Source organism: Adiantum capillus-veneris, chromosome 28, assembly GCF_014529385.1.
Source record: "Adiantum capillus-veneris isolate H3 chromosome 28, ASM1452938v2, whole genome shotgun sequence".
NCBI classification, from domain to species: Eukaryota; Viridiplantae; Streptophyta; class Polypodiopsida; order Polypodiales; family Pteridaceae; genus Adiantum; species Adiantum capillus-veneris.
Window position 1 is genome coordinate 102,322,322 of NC_140958.1, and position 21,755 is coordinate 102,344,076.

Sequence of the window (21,755 nt, forward strand, 5' to 3'; positions counted from 1 at the left end):
CGGCTATTTGATCTTCTGCTGATATGACACCCTCGGCCCGATGCGATTCCACTGTATCGGATGTAGGGGTTTGTCGTGGTGGCACGTCATGTTTTGTAAGATCAATAGTCCGCTCATCCAAGCCGCTATCTTCAAGCTCTCTAGGGCTAGACATAGTAAGCAGGTGTTGTATTAAACTTACCCGGTATCTTTGCAAATAATCATATGTGTAGTTTTTTAAAGCACTCTGCAAAATTGAAAGACCACATGGTGAGAATTCTTTTATAGACTAAACCAAAACTAACTGCATGCATTGCCAAATGGGTACCTTAGTCATGAAAGGTTTTAATGCAAAGTAGCTTTGCAGGACATATTCTGCATGGAGAAGACATCTCCAGCCGCAAGAATTCCCATCGGTTTGATTTGGGACAGGTACTTCTTTGATTGGGGCCTTGTATAGTTCATACCTTCCACATAGCTTGCCATAGGCAAGCAACAACCTCTTTATACAACTGCACAAAGCAATGTCAAGATGTTAGCATGAGGCTTCAAATTTACATGGATATCTATAATAAACACTTTCTGATACAAAACACTTACAGCCTAATTTCAGGGTGGGTTCCTTTTATTGAATTGAACACCCACACTGCTGGTTGGTCAACATCAAGGCATATGAGACTCCAGTGATGGTTGTTCTCATATGGGAAGATGATCACAGTAACTTCCAGCATAGCACAGTGGAGAAACCAGCTCTCAAAGGTCCCAGATGGACTGTTCTTTTGTCTAATAATTACAGACATTTGTGGATCAAGGAGAAACACCTCTGTGTGAGTGTGCAATGGGAGTTGACTTTTGATCAGGCTGCAGAGACTCTACCTGAGTTAGCAAACCTATTATCTGAGTTTTCAAAGCTAGCAAGATAGTAACACTTACTTAAGACAAGCATAGATAATTGTGTCTGAAATCTCAGCATCTGGATTCTGCAATAAATCAATGTCCACCTTTTCCAGAGCTAGCTTTCTGGTTCCATCTACAAATGGTATCTCTGCAAGCAAACCATTCTTCATTGAAAGTAGAGTTTCTTGATTCATTGCCTCTATAGACAGGGTCACATTGCACTCTGTTTGTTTCTGGGACTCCACTGCTACTTTTGCTTTCTCCTTAAGCTCTGCTTCCCTCATTTCCTCTGTTTGGCGAGCAATAGTCTCTGCCCTTGCCCTTGTATTCACATCATGTGTGACATCTACAACTGTGAGCTGTGGCACTAGCTCCGGGGGGTATAACAAAATTTCCCTCATTTTCTTATCCTTGCAGACATTGGGGACCAGCAGTTTGTCATACCTCCACCTTATTCTTTTCAATGTCTCACTATCTTTGTCCATTATAGTAACCCTGTGGGCATGGGCTGCAACAATGGTCATGTCACTGAAGTACTCCAGTAGGAAGTCCTCTGTTGCTTCCTGTAGAGCCATTAATGCCACCACCTTCCACCTTTTGGTGCCCCAGGTAGCTTCATCACATATGGACCTCACCATCCTCTGGAAGGACAGCTTTGGTATGCATAAATCTACACATTTCTGTGCCTTTCTGATTTCTCTGAAAAGTCCCATGCAGGTTTGCAGCTTCTTCATCCTTGGCCCTTTCAGAATTTTATTTGGTTTTCCAAGTCTTTTCTTTGGGGTTGCAGATCTACCACTTGCTTTCGATGCTAATCCTGGACCCTTGCCTGCCTTCCTTGCAGTGGCTTTTGTTCTAGCCATCTTACTGTACACCAAAAGAAGAGTCTCAATCCCCTTCTCTCTTTCTATGAATCTCTCTCTCTCTCTCTCTCTCTCTCTCTCTCTCCTTTCTATAGCTTAGCATATATAACTAGAGAGAGAGAGAGAGAGAGAAAGAGAGAATCCACATTACTAAAGGCGCGCACGGACCACTTTTAAACCTCAACAAGCACGTCCGCGCGCCGTTAGTATAGGGTAAAATAACACACCCATACTCTCTCTCTCTCTCTCTCTCTCTCTCTCTCTCTCTCTCTCTAGTCAATGGACATTACTAACGGCGCGCATAGAGACATGCACTACGGGTATGGCTCTCTACGCGCGCCTTTGGTATAGAGAGAAAGAGAGAGAGAATGTGTGTGTGTGTGTGTGTGTGTGTGTGTGTATTTTTAAGATGTGTGTGTGTGTGTGTGTGTGTGTGTGTTTGTGAGTGTGTCTGTGTTTGTGAGTGTGTGGGTGTGTATGTGTGTGTCTGTGTGTTTGTGTGTGGGTGACAGAAACAGAGATAGAGAGATTAAGGCAAAGGCAGAGGGAGAAGCAGACCTTCGTTATGTCGCTGCGTGGCCTTGCTGTCGGAGACGCAGGCGATGCTCTTGCACACTCTCTCTCTCACTCTCTCACTCACTCACTCTCTTTCACGAGGTGTGTTTTTTCTCTCTCTTGACCGCTTTATATGGCGTACAAAAAGTATACGGTCTCAATAATGACCACACGTGCGACAGCATGCAAATATATTATAATTTATAGTGACACGTGGGGCACCGCCGTGTGTATCCGTTATAAGTGTGATTTTGAGAGAGAGAAACAGAGAGAACAATAGAGAGAGAGAGAGAGGGAGAGAGCCAGAGAAAGAGAGAGAGAGAGAGAGAGAGAGAGAGAGAGAGAGAGAGAGAGAGTCTTAGAGAGACAGAGAGAGAGAAAGAGTGATCAGATTGTCACAGAGAGAGAGAGAGAGAGTCTCAGAGAGACAGAGAGAGAGAAAGAGTGATCGGATTGTCACAGAGATAGAGAGAGGGAGAGACACAGATTGAGAGAGAGATAGAAAGAGGGAGTCCTTACTCTCAGAGAGAGAGAGAGAGAGAGAGAGAGAGAGAGAGAGAGAGAGAGAGAGAGAGAGAGAGAGGGAGGGAGAAAGGCAGAGTCAGCTTGACACAGAGAAAAGCAATGGAGGAGACACCTCCCTTTGAGTTCCTGCAAACCCCACCAAAAAAAGGTGATCTCTCACTCTTTCTCTCTGTATTTCCAGCAGTTGGTACAAATTGTGTGTGTGTGTGTGTGTTTTTCAACACACACACACCTCAATACCCTTAGTTCCATAGACAGAGACACAGACACAGCCTCTCTCTCTCTCGCTCTCTCTCTCTCTCTCTCTCTCTCTCTCTCTCTCTCTCTCTCTCTTTGCATTTGTCTATTGGACTAAAGGCGCGCGAGGAAGGAAAATGGCCTTTTGCAACTCTCTCCGCGCGCCGTTAGTATTGTTATTGCTCTCTGAGTTGTACTTAAGGCGCGCGGAGAGGTTTGCAAAAGGCACTTTTCCTTCCTCGCGCGCCTTTAGTCCAATAGACAAATCCAAAAAGAGAGAGAGAGAGAGAGAGAGAGAGAGAGAGAGAGAGAGAGAGAGAGAGAGAGAGAGAGAGAGCGAGAGAGAGAGAGAGAGTGGCTGTATGCATTTTTTAGTGTTCTTTGGAGAGAGAGAGAGAGAGAGAGAGAGAGAGAGAGAGGCTTTGTGTATGTTTTAGTGTTCTTTGGAGAGAGATAGAGAGAGAGAGAGACTAGGTGTGTTTCTGTTTGTGCTTTGGTGAGAGACAGATATATATATATATATATCTATATATATATATATATATATATTTATTTATTTATTTATTTATTTATTTATTTATATCTATCAGGAGAGAGAGAGAGAGATCATGATGGTTTGGTTTGGCAGAGTTGTCATGTTTCCTCGTGGTTTTGACTTGTTATGTTTCTTGATGAATAGGATTAAGGTCCAGTAGGCAGAAGAGGCTGAAACCAGATCCAGAGCTTGTGCCAGGATTTCAACCCTTGCAGGCTCAGTTGCTTAATGTATCTGCCAAAAGAACTGTTGACTTTTGTCAGGACATATCTGAGGAAAAGTCGATTGGTGAAGATCAATCAGAGAGGTCACCAGGGCAAGAGGATCCCTCACCCTACAAGGGTGTGGTGCCCTGTAAAGTACTTCTGAAGAAAAATACAAGAAAGAGAAATATAGACTTCTCAGATGATGCAGATGTGCTAGAAAGTACTAAATGTAAAGAGAAGGAGGATGTGTCTTCTCTGGAAGACCCAGCTGCAACTGATGAGAGGCTGTTTGATTTTGCAGCATCTTGTGGTGCTGGGGATAAGTATGATCTAGTTCATTCTATGTTTAATCCAAAGTTTGACATTGAAGACCTGTTAGCTCAGCACAGTAATTTCTTGCAGTCCTACAGAGATAAGTTTGAAGTGATGGTGCAGGTAGGAAGGGTTGTTCTGCCTACTATGACTCTTGTGCATTTAAATGACTGTGGTGGAAAGGGACAGGGAGTGAAGAAGTATAGGGAATTACCACCCTCTTGCCGACATTCAGTCTGCCCTTTGCACCAAAAAGAATGCAAACTCATTCAGGAAGCCTTTGGCTTTATGATTTACCTCAACAGCCTGTTTGGATTCCTCATGCAGAATCCTGATGAGGTGTTAGAGGAGCAGGATGCAGCACCAGATGAGGAATGCGAGGAGACAACTCATATGCAAGAAGTCGAGGAGGTTGAAGACACAGTCGACCTTGAGGTTGAGGCAATTGAAGTACAAAGAAGTAAGATGCTCTCTGTGAAAACCACAGAAATCAAACTTCCATTGGATGTCAGTAACTTCACTGAGAAGCATGCTCAGATGATGTTGCCTGCTGTGCCTGACTTCAGGATTGGGGACAGGACCTATATCTTCTTACATGATGTGCAAAGTGTGTTTTATTTAAGGGAGGATTTCTCCCTAGCTATTATTTCCAGAGTCCAAGAGGAGAGGAGTGGATTTGTTTCAGAGGATAGTAGTGATGATGAGGCAATGGAAACATCCAGCAATCCAATGGAATGCCTTCGAAGATGCTTTGAGAAAGCTGAAAAATACAAGGAGACACTACCTGATGAAGCCACCTTCCAAGCAATAAGACAAAGCCTAAGACCATCGAAAAGTAACAAAGAAGTGGAGGATTGGTTTAACCATTCAGGTCAGGGGTCAACTACATCTGTAGACATGTGGCAAGAAAACCTCTTTCTGCAGGATGAGAGCTTCATGGTAACTCTCTCTCTCTCTCTCTCTCTCTCTCTCTCTCTCTCTCTCTCTCTCTCTCTCTCTCTCTCTCTCTCTCTCTCTCTCTCTCTCTGTTTGTGTCATTTCTGACATTGTATGTGCAGTCTTGGATTGCTGACAAGGATGACTTCCTTCGGCGCCGGACAAGAGAGTATCGAGGAAGGGATGCGGCCCTAGCACAGTACCTTTCAAAGCTTTGCGAGTCGCCGATAGTAGTTTTTCACAATTCCATGTCACAAGAGGGTTCAATAGCAACTTACACATTCAAGACACTATCACGCTTCTTGGGTGGACCGGTGCTGCCCAAAAGTGCAGATAAAGTCATTCTTGTGGACAAAGTGTTTGCTAGAGATTGTTTTGGTTACTGCCCAGGCTATACAGGTGGTCGGGCAACGTATTACTACACCTACACAGTAATGGCACTAGCTCTTGGTAGACAAAACCCAGATGAACTTTTAGAGTATGGCAAACATCTCATGATTCGTTACAAGGGTGACGTGCCAAAAAACAAAATTGAACCTGCAAAATCTTGATACACTTCAAGTACCAATTGTATAAGATCATGTATTACATAAATTTTGTACAATGTCATCCACTCAGAGTATCTTTCTCCACTTGTGATTCACATACACCATTGTCTCTCTCCACCTTCGTTGACTTTCACGAGCTCCGGAGTTGTTGTATGCCATTGATCTTTTAGCTTTTTGTTGTTGTAAATGTCTGATGGCTTGTGCTGTTGCTGAATTTGCCAAGACTTCTTTTGCCTGCATTCGATGAATGATTCTACGATAGAACCATTCAAATAGTTCTCTCAAACTGTTAGCCTTGATTCGAGAGCCACCATGTCGTGTGTGCCTGAAATAAGCATTTCTCGCCATGTAATGAGACTTTTCCATCCCTTGGGTATTCCATATTGCCGGGTTCTCATACTTCTGTATAAAATATGGCAAATGATTGAAGATGATGTGCTGGATATGAAACAGATTAGTTAGAATGTTTTACAGTCACATATTTGCACATAAGAGAGAAAGAATACATTATAATACCATGTAGTGAGTAATCTGGGTGTCTGTCCATGCTGTCTTGAATGATTTTTTCAGAAGGTTGAGATTTTCCTTGAACTTGTTCATATCACCTTGTGACCAGTCATCTTTGTCGCACATCAAAAATAGGATGTCTATTGATCGCCAAACCTCAGCCTTCGCGTTACGAGTAGTTGGTTCGTGGTCTTTGACTTCAATATGTAGCTTTTTCCAGCTCTAATACTCTACCTTGCTAACATAAGATGTGTTATATATTTTTCCATGTTTTGTTAGCTTTGGATCTCTTGTACCTTGGGGCTTAGATAAAAACCTCCGTGCCTTCACCCCACCGATGGATGGTTTGCATGGGACATCCTTCTCAGCAGTTGATCTCTTTTCATCCCGCTGGATTTTCACATTGCCACCATGAAGCCCCATATCCGACAGTACCATTTCTAAGCACTACAGGGCTACTTGTCGTTCTGCGGAGTTCTTAATCTTCCAAGCAAACCCGATGTATAAGTAGACCAATTTCTCTACAATTCTACAAAGGGCATGCATTGTACAAATGTGGACATTCACAAGTGGTATTTTCAAAACTAGTCGAAAAGCAGGATCCTCAATGTGACGTGTTGGAGCTTTTCTCCACCACTTTGGGTCCATGACATTTGCAGGCTCCATGCAGAACAAACACGGTGACTTTGCCATTGCACCCATTCCACAATTATACATGCACTTTAATGTTTTAAGGTCACCTGCAAGATGCCACTGAACTTGAAAGTCTCCCCTTCCATCTAGATGTAGTACCTCTCCCTGGTTAGTCTGTCGATCAATCAGCTCCGGAATATTAGTTCGATGGAACACCCAATATAGAATCTCATGATCTTCTTTCTTTACCTGCAACACAAAATAAATGAGACTTAAGTAGATCTAAACATTTGAGCTTACTTGAGAATATCGCTTACCTCAAACGCACCAAGCCACCATATGTTAGATTCTGATTGAACACTAAAATATAAAAGATCATCACTGGGACACTTTGAGAGGGCTCTATTCATTAAAGTAATAGTAACACGCTCTAGCTTTTTCTCTTTAACAAGCTCACACTCATCCAGTTTTAACACAAAATGTAATAGTCCACGTGACTCTTCAAATGTGATGTTGTAAAACTCCACCATTCTCTTCTGTAGTATCCGCAGGTCCATAAAAATATTGTTGAACTCATCATATGCCATGTTCGCTCCATGGCCACTGTAAGTTTCTTTAATATGAAAGGGCTGTCCAAGATAGTCTCCCTGTGCCTCGTTAAGCTGAAGCCTCTCTTTCCAAACACTTGAGGCTGATGGTAGAAGTTTGGATTTTATACCCTTCCTAACAAAGATGGATGAGACAGACTTTTGGATAGCCGAATATCCTCTTTTGCTTACACCAAGTGAATCAAGTGTGCCTTGTATCTCTTTTGCAGGCACTGAGTTCTCTGAAATAAAGCGGTCCACTACATTTCTTTGTAGAACCTTAAACTTCTTGTCATGTACTATATCTGCTGCCAGGCTTCTACTTATAAGTGGCTTCAATCTCTTTCCTATATTGGCTTTGGGGTCAATGTTTTCCTTGTCAGGATAGATTGAATCTCTACATGAAGACAATGAATAAGTAAATAACAGAAAATTTGCTTCACTAACACTATTTAGGCACATGAAAACAATGCATAACAAGAAAAAACAAAGAGATTACTTACCTAAGACAATGTAGCCAACCAAGAAGCATCACCTTAATGCTCGGATTCTTTTCTTGAGACCTCCTGATGCAACCTGCAATATTTCAAGATTGCGCAATTTCTTCTTTCGGATACGACCACCCAAGATGGTGTCCTTCATTTGACAACTTCGCACCTTTCCTTTCAGTTCTTGTACCTCTGTTTTATGTTGCAAAATGGTAACCTGATCTATAGAATGTAAATGTGAAAGGCGAACAATCTCACATTGTTGAGCTTGGAGAATGCTCTTGTAAGTTTCAGCTTCTCTTGTAAGTGATTTACAATAACCCAGAAGGCCGTTTTCTCCATCACCAGCAAAGGTCAATAAGCTTGTAGGATTGACAAACGGTGGAGATGCATTAGTTATTGGATTCTTAGGGTAGAGAGAGCCTCTCGTCCAAATATCTATGTGTTTAGCTCCTTGAACTCTGAGCGTGTCTATGGAGGTGGGAGGTATGTGTGTGTTTGTTTTACTGCGCTTAATCAATGGTTGGTACTCATTGTCCAAATCAATGTGAAGGTGATATTTGGCTCGTTTCTGGGTAGCATTTGTGCCATTTGAGGAGTGCGCCATTAGCCAAATGTGCAGGTTTAATGGAAAGTGAATAGCGGCTGCGGATTCGTCCCTCCATGTTAGCCTCATTCCCTCCGTATTGACGTTGTTCATTCAATGCAACTGAAAAGAGGATTATCCCTCAATCACTACGAACGAATGTTCAGAGGAGTAAGGAATCTACTTAAAGTACACTTTTTGAAGTTTTACTATGAAAGACCCAGCTCTTTTATTTGCCATTTTTTCTAGAGAGAGAGTGCAAAAAATACATTTTCTTAGAAGGCCCTCCAAATGACCTCCGAAATTTTCTAATGGTTGTTGGCAAGCAACTGGCAGATTGGGTCTTCATCTCATGCGCAAGAAAAACTCTAGCTCCTCCTGAGGTTGCAGAATCATGCCCTCGAGACCATGCCCCATAGCCTATTCCTTCTGCGTACCTCGTCTCACCTTATCTAGGTCTTCACTTATTCTTGAGCGCTTGGCCACAGGCAGGCCTTCACTTGTCTGATTGCTCTGAGCTCTTAATGTATCTGAGTTCCAGATTGTCAAAGCTTTTGATAGCCGTGATGACAGCCGTTCCAGATTGTCAAAGCTTTTGAGCTTCTCTGTGAATTGGGTTACCCTGTCCACATAGCCATCACCGTGGATAGAGCAGCCGGCATTGTTGTTTTCATGAGATTCGGAGTGGCCACAACTCCTCATGCAGCGCTCCATGACGTTTTGCATGCTGGGGTTCCCAAACTTGAAGAGCTTTCCCTTGCTGGAAAAGATGATGACGCCCACCTCTGCATCGCACCGCACCAACAGATCGTGTGCTTTCTTCAGCAGGCGGCCCCTCTGCTTTGAGAACGTCACCTGCCGCGTCGTTGCATTCTTGATCCGGTTGATATTGATCTTCCGCCTCGCCATTGGGTACCTCCAATGATGCACCCATTAGTCAGGACCAGCACTAAGCCATGTCCCTCAAGCTTCTCTCTCTCTCTCTCTCTCTCTGATCATGTGCCTTAAATTATCATCTGCAAGGATGCTGAGTCTAGTGCTTATAAGGCTAGAAGGAGCAACCCATGAGCATGTCGGGGAAAGAGCCCCTACAACTAATTGTCCACCAGCTCTAGTGCGTCCGGATGCTGCAGCAGTAGCTTTATGTCGTTATCAAGGCCCGCGTCATTCATGGCCAAGCTTCGACGTCTCATGAGCGAGTTTCGACGTCATGCTGGGCTACTCCGACGCTCGCCTACTCATGGGCAGCTCACATCAGCCCTTTGAGCCATCTCCCTTCCCCTGACCCTCCCTCGTCCATAAAGGACACGGGGCCAACTCGAGGGATTGACGGTGCTGGAGAGATCCACCGTCGATTTAAGCTCCAGGAGGTCAAAAAATTAGGGTTCCCAGCAGGTCGTCGCGCCTTGAACCCCGGACCTCCCCCACCACACTCCTCAGCTCTATCCAACTCGCCTAACACGCATCCGTGCCCATGTTGCGAGTCCGCGCGTACATAAAGTCTGCCCCCCCTGCTGCGGATATCCGACGGTCTAAAATCCACGCGACGCCGATCACGCGCCCCTGCCGTAGATCCCATGAACGTGACCCCGTGTCACTTATAAACGAGGCTGACCCTCCCCTAAGGAGTACGATGCTCATGTCCTCCTTCACCTTCACCGAGCAGGCGCTCTTCAGCTAACCGCTTATATAAGCTGACCCATCTCCAAAAATTTCTATCCTTGTGCAACGCATGACAGTGCTCCAAATAACGGCCGATTATATAGAGTCTGAGGCTCTCCTCTCTCTCTCTCTCTCTCTCTCTCTATCTATCTCTCTCTCTCTCTCTCTCTAAACCTGCTCGTCGCTCTCTGTCGTTGTGGCTCTATAACTTTAAAGATGAAGCCTGCTTAGGCAGGGAACAGGCGGCTCGAAACCAACCTCGCTTGCAGAGCACAGTGACTCAAACTTTCGTTCGCAGGGCACGCAGCTCAGAACCTGTTTGCAGGGCAGGAATTTGAACAGTCTCGGCGGCTTGAAACCTTTTGCTGCAAAAAATTAACACTGAACCTTGCATACTTTCGCTGAACCACTGTGTCGCCGGAGCCGCAGGGTACACTGCCAGAGCAAGGAGCTCTCGCCACTTTATGTCACGATTACTCGAGTAACCAACTCTTTTTCTCTCATTTGTGAGCCAGTATGTTGGCACGATTTTGCAAGCAGGACATTTGTGCGAATCTTGAAAGATGCTGTCATGTCATCTTGAAAATGAGAGGATTGGCACGTGGGAGAAGGGGAGAGAGAGGGAAGAGAGAGAGAGAGAAAGATATTTTGTGATGTTGAGAGGGATCGAACTGAGCAAGACGAGGGCGTCCGATTGCAGGAGCGGTGGCAGTCTCTTCGTTCGTTTCGAGGACGTAGACCCAGGGTGGGGCATAGCAGTTGTGTGTGAGTGTGTGTGTGCAGCCCCACGGGAGTGAGACGGGCCTTTCAGCGTCTCTCTCTCTCTCTCTCTCTCTCTCTCTCTCTCTTGCAGAGCAGGCCCAGGGTGGGGCACGCATCCGCTGTCTCTCGCTCTTTGCTATGGCACGGCAGGCTGCGACATTCACAGGATCTCTCGTTTGTGTGCATGGGATGCACACTAGGACAGCGACGGAGATGGAGCCGAGAACGCATGGAGGAGTAAGGGCGTAGACGCTGCGTGGGATCGGGCGTGATGAGGAGACTTTTGCTTTTGTAGTTGTTGGCAAAGGAATCTGCTACGCTAATTAATGAATGAAATGGTGTTGGACCCAGTATGCTCCACTTCTTGAATTGTAGTGGTCAAAATTGAATACCCTTTCCATATTTGGAATCACGAGTTCGAGCAGGTGCGATTGGATATGTTGAGCATTAAAATCTCAAAATTGCATGCTCAAAATTGTGATGTGTGTCAGTCTTGGGTGAATAGAGGAATGGTCTAATTGGTCTAATTGGCTTGCATGGTCTTCTCATTGTTCACCTTGAGTTTGGTTACATTTTGAGTTCGTTTGGTCGTTTGGTCAAGATTAATATCACATTTAGCAAGTAGATAAGGTTGTCAAGATCTTGGATTTTACCCATGATTTTTGATCTATTTGTATTGAGAACCATCCAATGCACTTACATGTAATCTTAGATGGCTATCATAGACTCCAAAGCCGCACTCGATCAGTCACCACCTTCTCGAGATCTGACATATTATGTTAATTTAGGATTTAGTTGTGCTGCATTGTTCGTCATGTCATATTTGCTGACATTGGCGCCATTGTTGGGGATTGTTCATGTAATTAAATTGGCCTATTTAGCTTGAGAGTAGAGAAAATTAATGAGAGTACTTTTGAGAAATAACTTTGTGAGCATAGCAGGTGAACATAATCGAAGATAGCATCATAATCATACCAATTAGTTAACTTGGCATGAAGGATACTTTTGCAAGAGAGAGAATTTAGAGAACATGACAACAATTGAGGACCAGATTTATGTGGAGCCGGTCCCCCTGTCTAATAGGCATTTGTGTTATGATTTCTCCCATTAAGAGAGACTTGTTACAATACAATCTTTGTGTTCCTTGTGACCTAGGTGATGCAATGAAGATGGAAAGCTTAGTGCATCACAAGCATAACATACAATTTGAAGAAATCTTTAACTATCCCAAGCCTCAGTCCCAAGACCTCAAACACCTTTGAAGGTGGAGAGAGCTAGCAGGGAATGAGGGTAGGGAAGAGGAAGAAGAAACATTTCATAGGAGAAATAATTAGTTCCTCACTCATCATAACTCTTCTTGCTAGGATACATAATAGCATAGTAATGAAGATGGAGAAGATGGCAAGCTTAAGCATTGAAGCATGGCTCTTGGTTGGATTTGCACTCCATAGCCAAGAGTGTTGGTGTAGGCTCTCAACCTCTACTTGCTTGGAGAAGGAGAGGGAGCTCTTGCACTTTGCACAATGCATAATGAGAGTGTGTGTGAATGTGTGTGGGATAGTATACCCTCTAAGCAACCCCCTAGCTTGCTTTGGTCGACCCCCCCTTGTAGCTCATGCTTTAAGCTCATTGGACCCCTCATGGCCTAACCAATCACAAGTAGGAGGCATTACAAGCAACAAGGGTAGTAGCCTTGGGACAAGTGTCCTCCTTTCCCCTTTGAGAGAGACGACTTGATAAATACAAAGACAATTAATTTTTCTCCTAAATTATCATTGGACCCCTTGGTGGACATTCAATAGGCTTCAGGAACACCGAGGGCAACATGAGGAGGAACTTGACAAGTGTCCCCTTTGATTTCTTTGTACTAGGCATACCTTGCGTGAGTGTGTGTGTGTGTGTTCTCTCTCATACCCCCTCATGTAGGGCTCGCCCCCTCCTTGTAGGGATTAGATTTGACTTTTGCACACCTCAATCCAATCAACCTTGGCCTTGATTCCCACCCACCACAAGCTTGGCCCTTAAGCACTTCAATCTTGGACTGGGTTCTCACCTCAAGTACAGTCCTAGCATTTCAAGCATGAAAAGCGCCTCAAGCATCTCAATCCTCAAGCACCTCAATGTTCAAGCACCTCAAGTTTGGGCCGGCCCAAGCTTGCGTCGGGTTCCCACCTCAAGCTCAGCCCTAGCTTACCTAAGGTCAAAGGACTTTTACAATAACTGGAGGTCTTCAATGAAGCTAACCCTAAGTTCTTATGCTCCATTGGTTATACTTGCTCTTTGATAGACCATCTCTCATTTGGGCCCCTTTACAATTAGCCCCGTCTTGAAATAGATCTATAAGCACATGTGTATATCTTAACCCTTGTTCTCATTTATTTTCCCACATTAAGTGATCAGTTTGATATGAGAAAATCATTTGGGTTTAGATTTTATGACATTACATATCTCTTGAAATAATAGTCGTCCTCGACTATGAGGTAGAAGAGAGAAAGCCTTAGTTGTTAGTCAATCTTACTTAGCGGGTAGAGGATCCCTTTTTACCCACCGACATATTTCCAAGATGGATGACTAATCCATTTGGTGCTTGGGAGACATAGCTGCTGCAAGCATGTCTTCTCTTTAGTCCATTTCATTTTGCCCAAGTAGAGTGATAAATTCTACTTGGTGTTTGAGAGATGTCTTCATCAGAAACATGATCCTAAGCAGGCATACTATTTAAATTTGTGCACAATAAAAAGAAAAACTAGTCTTATAAGACAAAAACATTGGTCATTTAAAAGAAATTTGTACATTCGCTTACTGTAAGGTAGCATTGTAAGCATTGACAAGGTTTATACTATCCTTAAGCTGTATTCCTTGCATCCATCTAGCATCTTCAAAATGATAATTTTTGAACTTAATAAGATAGCGCTGGATAATCTTACCATGTTGTAGTACCTTGTCTTCATGCCGAAGGATAGCTTCGGGTTGTAGCACCTTTTCTTGGTCTTCAACTTTGGGAGGGTCTTCAATAACTGGTTCACTTGGTGGCTCTCCTTTAAAGGACTTAAGTAGGCTTACATGAAAGGCATTGTGTATGAGCCAATGGTTGGGCAACATGAGTTGATAGGCCGTCTCATTGATGGGCTTGAAGATTTGGAAAGGACCATAGTATCTTTTTGCTAACTTAGCATAATACTTTTTGATGGTCCGTAGGATATTTTTCTGTTGTCATGAGTTTCTTGAAAGAAGTGATTGTGCATATGTATATACACATGCATGGTGCATCAAATAAAGGATTCCCCATTTTCCAGATCCAGGTGGTTATGTGGGACCCACATGTATACATGTAGGACAATATGTACATAGTGCATCGATTTTCACTATCATCAGTACCAATGTGTTTTATCTATAATAATGAAGAGTTGGTAGCGCATAAAAATTCTCGAGGAAGCTATCCACGGGCTGAAGACATGAGGTAAGCAGGTGTATCAGATGGCATCTAGTGGCATCAGGAGGTCGAAATGGGGTCAATATTTGCATGTGGATGAGTACGGATACAACATGGGTGTTTTCTTGTGATAATTATGCAAAAAGGTCATCATGAGGACCATATTCAGGGGCCACTTCACATGGTGGAGGGATGCATTATTGGAAAAAGTTGAGAGCCAGGTGTGCGGATGATGCAGAAAGGTGACAACTATGGAGTACGAGGCCAGTTTTTGGCATGTTCGGGGTCCGTTTGAGGTCAACTAAAAGGCCAAAGGTTCCCAAGTAATAAAGCTAAGTGTGGAAACTGAAAAACCAGAGAGAAGACCATAAAAAACATGGAGAGAAGAGGAGGAACAACAACAACTGTGTTTTTGTTGTTTTTGGAGCTTGTTTTGGCCATAAACTGCTCATCCAAGGTCGGGTTTGAGCACTTTGACATTGTAGACTGGGGTTTTGGGCGGTTCCGGACACGATGACACTGTCCATTTTGCCAAATTCCTCACTGTTTTCTTGCTGTTTTGGCTGTGTAAGTTTCTCCTATGAGCGAAGCTTCTGCTCCAATTTGTGATTGTATCTGGCATATTTTACCCATATTGTGTGAGCTATTTGCCCCATTGATGTTGGCCCAAGCTCAATTGTATCTAATCATCAAAAATTCTCCTCTTTTGAGATAAGTTTTTTGGGTGTGTGTGTGTGTGTCTCTCTCTCTCTCTGTGGAGTGGGTAAATGGGTAGTCTCTCTCCTCTCACTCCATGGGCGTGTTTCCTGTCTCGGCCAGGTGGGTTGTGTAAGCCGAGTGGTGCCCCATAGTGTCTGTGTATCATCCCAAGAGTGTGTGCCAGGTCATTATAGAGGCGTTGTGTGTGTTTCCATCCCACTCACATTCTTTTGGCGCCCCCATGGAGGATCTTCTTCGAGTACCTTTTGCTTCGAGCTTCAAGCTTCCAGATTCGGGATTACAGGTTGCAGACTACAGGTTACAGGTTACATGGACAGGTACATGTACAGGCAATTCACACAGGTACAGGTAGCTAGAGTAGAGTGATACACTGGCAAGTGGGAGTCACTTGCAGTTGCCGTGGGTATGCATCATTTGGCGCCTATTTGAGCACATTGTCTGTTGGTATTGTACATTACTTGTGGAAACTGGCATTGTATGCCTTTGTGGAGCCATACTTGGTTTTATTTGGAAGTCCCAGCCATTTACGAGACTTGGTCTAGAAGATAGTCATTTCTGAGACTTGACTGTACGAGATTTGCATAAGCCTTCGTGAGAGGGTCGATGGCGTGAGGTTTTATTGAGCTGGGGGATTCTCAAATGTGAGATCCTTTCGGTGATACAGGTAGCTGGAGCACCCTTTTCGTGACCTCACCATAGGCTATGTATTAGGGATTCCTATTTAATACTCGTGTTCTATTGTTCGCAGTTTATGCATACATATATAGTTTATATTTTGGCTTCTTACTGCTCTACTTCTGGGGAAACTCTGCCAAAATTTTTCCAAGTTGTGATGGGTGGTTTTTTGGTCTTTTGAGCCATTTATGTTGTTATGCTGCTGAATTTTTGGCAGAATCAGAGGATAAGACATGTGTGCTTTCTTGGGAGCTGCATGGTTGACGTTAATGCATGATCAAAATGGCCCTCAATTCACTCCTTTTCATTTAACTTAGAGAATCCAGATAAACGTTTATGTGTCCAGGAAGATTTTTTTACAGTCGCGCATAGTCTTTATGTTCGGGCCAAGAAGATTACGAGAGATCCTGGAATGTCCTTTGCCTATTGTAATTCCGATGATTAACTATGAAAACTCATTTGATGTGCATGTGTTTGTCCTTATCTAAAGCTGAGCTCCATTGAAGTTTCTCGGAATTGAGTCAGTCAAAAGTTTTGGGTTCTTGCACGTGTGTTCGAAGGGGTTCTCGAAGCATCGTAACTTGGGTAGCCATGGCTTTCTCTTATCCGGAGTTTCATGGAAGAAGTGATGAAGATGTAGAAGACGTTTTGGAAAAGATGGAGGTTGCCTGTATTAGCAACCAGATTCATGACCCGGCGCAGATGTTACGTCTTCTCTAAATTTGTTTCAAGAGTGATGCACGAGTTTGGTCCAAAGCATTTGAAGAGGAGTTGCGTGTGGCTGATCCACCTGTAAGATTGAGTTGGGACAATCTAAGGCATGGATTGGAAGTGGAGTTTGTGAAGATAGAAGATCCTGACAAAGTGTGGCAAGAAATACAAGGTTTGGTGCAGAAGGAAGGTGAGCCAGTAGATGCGTACATACGTAAGTTCTCATTGGCAGGGGAGCAGATGTGCAAGACCTTAGCACCACAAGTACCCCCGCCTGACATGATGAAGAAGGACAGGTTCTTCGCTGGTCTTTAGAAGAATATACATTGGACAGTGGAGCTAAAGAAGCCTAGAACATATGAAGATGCATTGGAGGTGGCAAGGAACAAAGAGTAGAAGCTGAGGAAAATGAGCCAGCTAGGGGTGGAGTCTTCGCCCATGAGGTCTGAATTTTAGCCTATGGATTCTTTCAAGGTCGCATGCCACGGGTTCATCATGAACCAATGGTTTCTGCTACTCCGCAGGTTATGCCATCAGTGGTCACTACAACAGTGCAAGATCATGGGCTAAGGCAAGACATGAGGCAAGTGATAGATTTAATGAAGAATCTCAGCCTCAACCTACTAGGTCAAGTGGGAAATAATCGAGGTCGAGGGAGGTTTGAAAATCAGCTAGGAGGTGAAGAAAGACCCAAGAATGTTGTTGGACAAAGCAATGGTAGGTTTTGGAGGCATATGCCCACATGTTATAATTGTGGAGAGTTGGGCCACATCAGCCCACAATGTGATAAGCCACCAAGGATGGGGGGAGACGTGTATCCATTGCCAAGACAGGTGCTAACTAGGTCCAATGATTATGGCATTGAAATTAATGGAGAAGAAGGAACCAGTGGATTAACCCAGGAGGAAAAGGGAAAGACAAAAGTGATAAGTGTAGTCACCTTGGAGAAGGCATCAAAGCTAGAGGATACATTAGTGATGCCTATCGGGAAGAGGACCACAGAGGACAAGGAAGGAAGAAGTGCCCCAGGTCCTAGCAAGAAGAAGGCAAAGAGCCATGAAGGCGAGGATGTCAAGGCCAAGAGGAAAAGAAGGGCTCATTGTAAGTTTCATGTGTCAGATTTTCCACTAGAGGATGGACAATTAAGCTATGACTTGAAGGAGGATCTAACAAGAAGCAAGGCATATGCTACTTATGGGCAGCTTATAGAGCTGGTGCCTAAGCTAAAGCGACAGTGCAATTGGATGGTTAACCCAATGGAGAAAGAGCCAGAGAGAGGTTCAGTGAAGGTGTTGGCGATGGACGCGTTACCAGACATTTGTCCAATAGTAGATGTGTGGCATAAAAGAAAAAATTTGGGACAAGGTTATGTTGATGGCGGAGCCCAAATATGTGTCATAACACACTCATGGGTTGAGAAGATGGGTCTTATAGTGACTGGGGTGTCAGACTTCCGGATCAGATTGGCAAACCATCAAAAAGTAAAATATTTGGGTGTTGTAAAGAGCTTAGAAGTGGAGGCATGTGATGCAAAGGTAGTGGTTGATTTTCATGTGATGCTAGCAGGGTTGGGATCATATCCTATTATACTTGGTAGACCATGGTTACCTGTAGTGGGAGCTGTTCAAGAATGGAGACGTGTTACGATTAGCCTCTATGGAAAGACAGGTGCCAAGAAGCTATATAATATGGACACAAGGAAACGATTGGATGAACTTTATGAAGATGAGGATGAGTCTAGTGACGAAGACTATTCCACAGTGTCTGACGAGGACAGTGATAGTACTACCAATAGTGATGAGGATGCTGATGTTGCATTTCTTTTGATAGATAAAGAATTCCAGGAGTCTGGTTTAGTTGCATTTGCGAGTTTGAAGATGAAAGTGAAGGGCCTTATGAAGTGATTGAAGGGCTGATGGAAACCAAGTTTGTATCGTCAAAGAAGTAAGAATTGATGACAAAAATGATCAGTGGAGACCTCTCAGCTATGGAGAAGGAGATATATTTGAAATGGCCACAGTAGGTTGCTTCTTGCTCAACCATGATATACATGAACTGCCAAGCATGAAACAAAAACCACTTGTGGACACTTGCGTGTCAAAACAACCAGCCCAATCAGAGTCCAAAAAAGCATGTAATTCTGGCGGAAATGATCCCCCCTTGGGATAAAACAAGCCAAGATATAAAGTGCCACTAAGGTGGCGGAAAATTCTCTTGACAGCGTGCCAATGCTTAGACCCTGGGCTATGCATAAATCTGCTGACCTGTGAGACTGCAAACTGAATATCCGGCCTCGTGTTGCATATATAAATGAGGCAGCCAACAGCAGTTTGGTAAAGAGTGACATCAGCAAGATCGCCAGCATCATGTAGACTTAACTTCAAACCAGTTTCCATGGGAGTGGCAATATGTTTGCAATCCTCAAGTCCAAACTTACATGGCAATGTCTCTATGTAACTTTTTTGACACAAGGCAATACCACCATCACACTGCTTAAACTGTATACCCAAGTAATGATGCAACAGCCCCAAGTCTTTCATCTTGAAAGTAGCATTCAAATCAGCCTTAAATTCAGCAATATGTCTCTCATTTGGTCTAGTGATCAGCAAATCATCAACATAAAGAACCACAATGAGAAGTACATCACCCTCACGCTTTACATACAATGTGCTTTGTGTTGGACTGTTACGAAAGCCTCGTTTAACCAAATGAGTGTCAGCTTTCTCATACCAAGCACGAGGAGATTGATTCAACCTATACAAAGCCTTCTTACATCTACACACTTTGTCCTCTTGTCCTTTTATGACAAAACCGCGAGACCGCGTTACATAAACTTCCTTAAAATGATGTCACCATTCAAGAAAGCAGTAACAATGTCTGATTGATGTACATTCCAACCAAAATGAGCTGCCAATGCACATAGAAAACGCACAGTAGTCATACGACAAGTGGGAGCAAAAGTCTCTTCATAATCTATGCCTTTTTGCTGTGTATAACCCTTTGCAACAAGTCGAGCCTTATGGCGATCGATCTCACCATCCGGTTTGCATTTCAACTTGTAAACCCACTTCGTACCAATGGCCTTTTTTCCAAGAGGCAAATCACATAAAGTCCATGTGTCATTTTCCATAAGTGCATCATATTCTGATTGCATGGCAGCCATCCAATTTTCTGAATTTTGTGCTTCATCAAAAGTCAGAGGCTCCTCAACATCATGTAAGCTAGACACAGCCAAAGCATAACAATCTGATGCATAAGATGCATGGCGAGAGCTTGAACGAGTACGACTAGACAAAGGTGCATCCAATTTACTGTCACGCAAAGTGTGCACCAGCCATTTTGGCATACCTCTAGCCTGCTCATTTTGAGCCCTTTCCTCATCAAGTACATCATGTACATCTGCATCAGTAATAGGTTGATCTAAAACATTTTCAGAAACCCCCATAGGCTGTACATTTGCCTCATTGGAACTTACATTCATATTTCCACCACTGAAAAGAGGCAACAAAGTGTCATAAATGTCCTGTGAGCTTACATTACTGTCTCTAGTACATGACAGCAAGGGCTGAACAGAATCTTCCACAAACACTACATCCCGTGAAACCAGAATACATTTTGTTTGCAGATGATACAACCTGTAACCTTTTCTTTCAGCACTATAACCAACAAAAATACATTTGACAGCCTTATCATCCAATTTTCTGCGCTGCACTTGTGGCACCAAAGCATATGCCAAATAGCCAAAAACACGCATGTGCTCAATAGAAGGTTTTCTATCATGCCATGATTCATATGGAGTAATAGACTGCAAAGCTTTCGTAGGACACCTGTTAAGTACGTAAGTGGCACACATGATGGCCTCAAGCCAAAAAGAATGCGGCAAAGCTTGACTTTTGACCATACATCGTGCCATTTCCATCAGTGACCTATTTTTCCTCTCAGCAACACCATTTTGCTAAGGTGTATAAGGCACTGTACATTGGTGTTTCATCCCACGACTAGCCAGAAATGCATTAAATTCATGAGACATATACTCCCCCCCTCGATCGGAACGGAGGGTGCCCATAGTACATTTCGAGACATTTTCAGCCATAGCCAAAAATTGTTTGAAGCACATAAAAACTTCGGACTTCTCCTTAAGCGGAAATACCCATGCATGCCTGGAGTAATCATCAATGAAAGTCACGAAGTATAGGTAATTGCCCAAGGACGGAGTTTGCATGGGCCCACAAACATCACTATGCACAAGCTGCAACCTGCATGTGGCCCGAACTGAACCATCCTTTGGAAACTTAGAACGCTGCATCTTACCCAAAATACAGTCTTCACAAACATGTTTGACAGGTGCTTCAAGAGGTGGCAAAGAAGCAACCATATCAGATTTCTACAAACGTAGCAAACTGGCAAAATTCATATGACCAAAACGTGCATGCCAAAGTTTTGCATCTGAAATAGCCCTTGAATTTGCAAGAGCATTTGCAAAGTTTTGTCCACACTTGTCATACAAAGTGAGCTTATACAGCCCACGGCACAAAAGCCCAGATGCAACAATTTCATCACCAAAACTGAGATCATGAATTGTACATCTGTCATCCACAAATTTGACTACAAGTCCAAGTATAGCAAGTGCGGATACAGACAAGAGATTCTTCTTGATCCCAGGTACATAAAGTGCATCAACAAGTGTAAAAGAACTGCCATTAGTAGTAGTGAGCACAATCTTTCCAACTCCCTGAACTGGATAAGAGGCGTTGTTGGCAGAAATGACTGAATTCCCATGAGGGATAGACTCAAGAGAGGTAAAAAATTCACGATGTGAGGTAATTTGCTTTGTAGCACCACTATCGAAATACCACACATGTGAATCTACAGCAACTAACAAGCATGCATCATGGACAGCAGGATTGTAAGTGCACTCTGAGCTAAATGCCCATTCTGCATCAACATCAGCAACACAGTCTCCTTTCACAGAAGACTCAACAATGGCTGCATTTGTAGTTGAACCAGCATTTGCAGTGGAACCACCCTCTTTCTTCTTAGCCTCTTTGTCCTTCAACTTAGGACACGACTTGATCAAGTGATCATTGGCTTTACAATAATGGCAACGCATCTTCTTTTTGCCCTTATCACCAGAATTTCCAGACGAAGTGCTGCCAGCAGACGCATTAGGAACATAATTTTTTCCACTCGCAGCAGAACCATAAGAAGTGGCTGCATTACTGTTACCACCCTTTCTTTGAGAAGCAATAAAAGCATGTTCAACTGCAAGCTGTCTAGTACTGTTTTTTTTGGAAAGTGACTCTTGCAAGAGCAATGTGCATAATGCATCAAACTTGACAACTTCAGGATTTCCTTGGGTCATAAGTCTCCAAGTACTAGCAAAAGTCTGGTAGGAATC

At 43.5% G+C, this 21,755-nt stretch overlaps 1 protein-coding gene across 1 annotated transcript; it reads right to left on the reverse strand.

Moving 5' to 3' along the window:
• Nucleotides 1-8,814: 8,814 nt before the first annotated feature.
• Nucleotides 8,815-9,303, reverse strand: LOC147420995 (MADS-box protein GGM13-like). Its single transcript, XM_086504602.1, has one exon. It carries the CDS (start codon nucleotides 9,301-9,303, stop codon nucleotides 8,815-8,817), a length of 489 nt encoding a protein of 162 aa, XP_086360728.1.
• Between the last annotated feature and the right edge of the window lie 12,452 nt (nucleotides 9,304-21,755).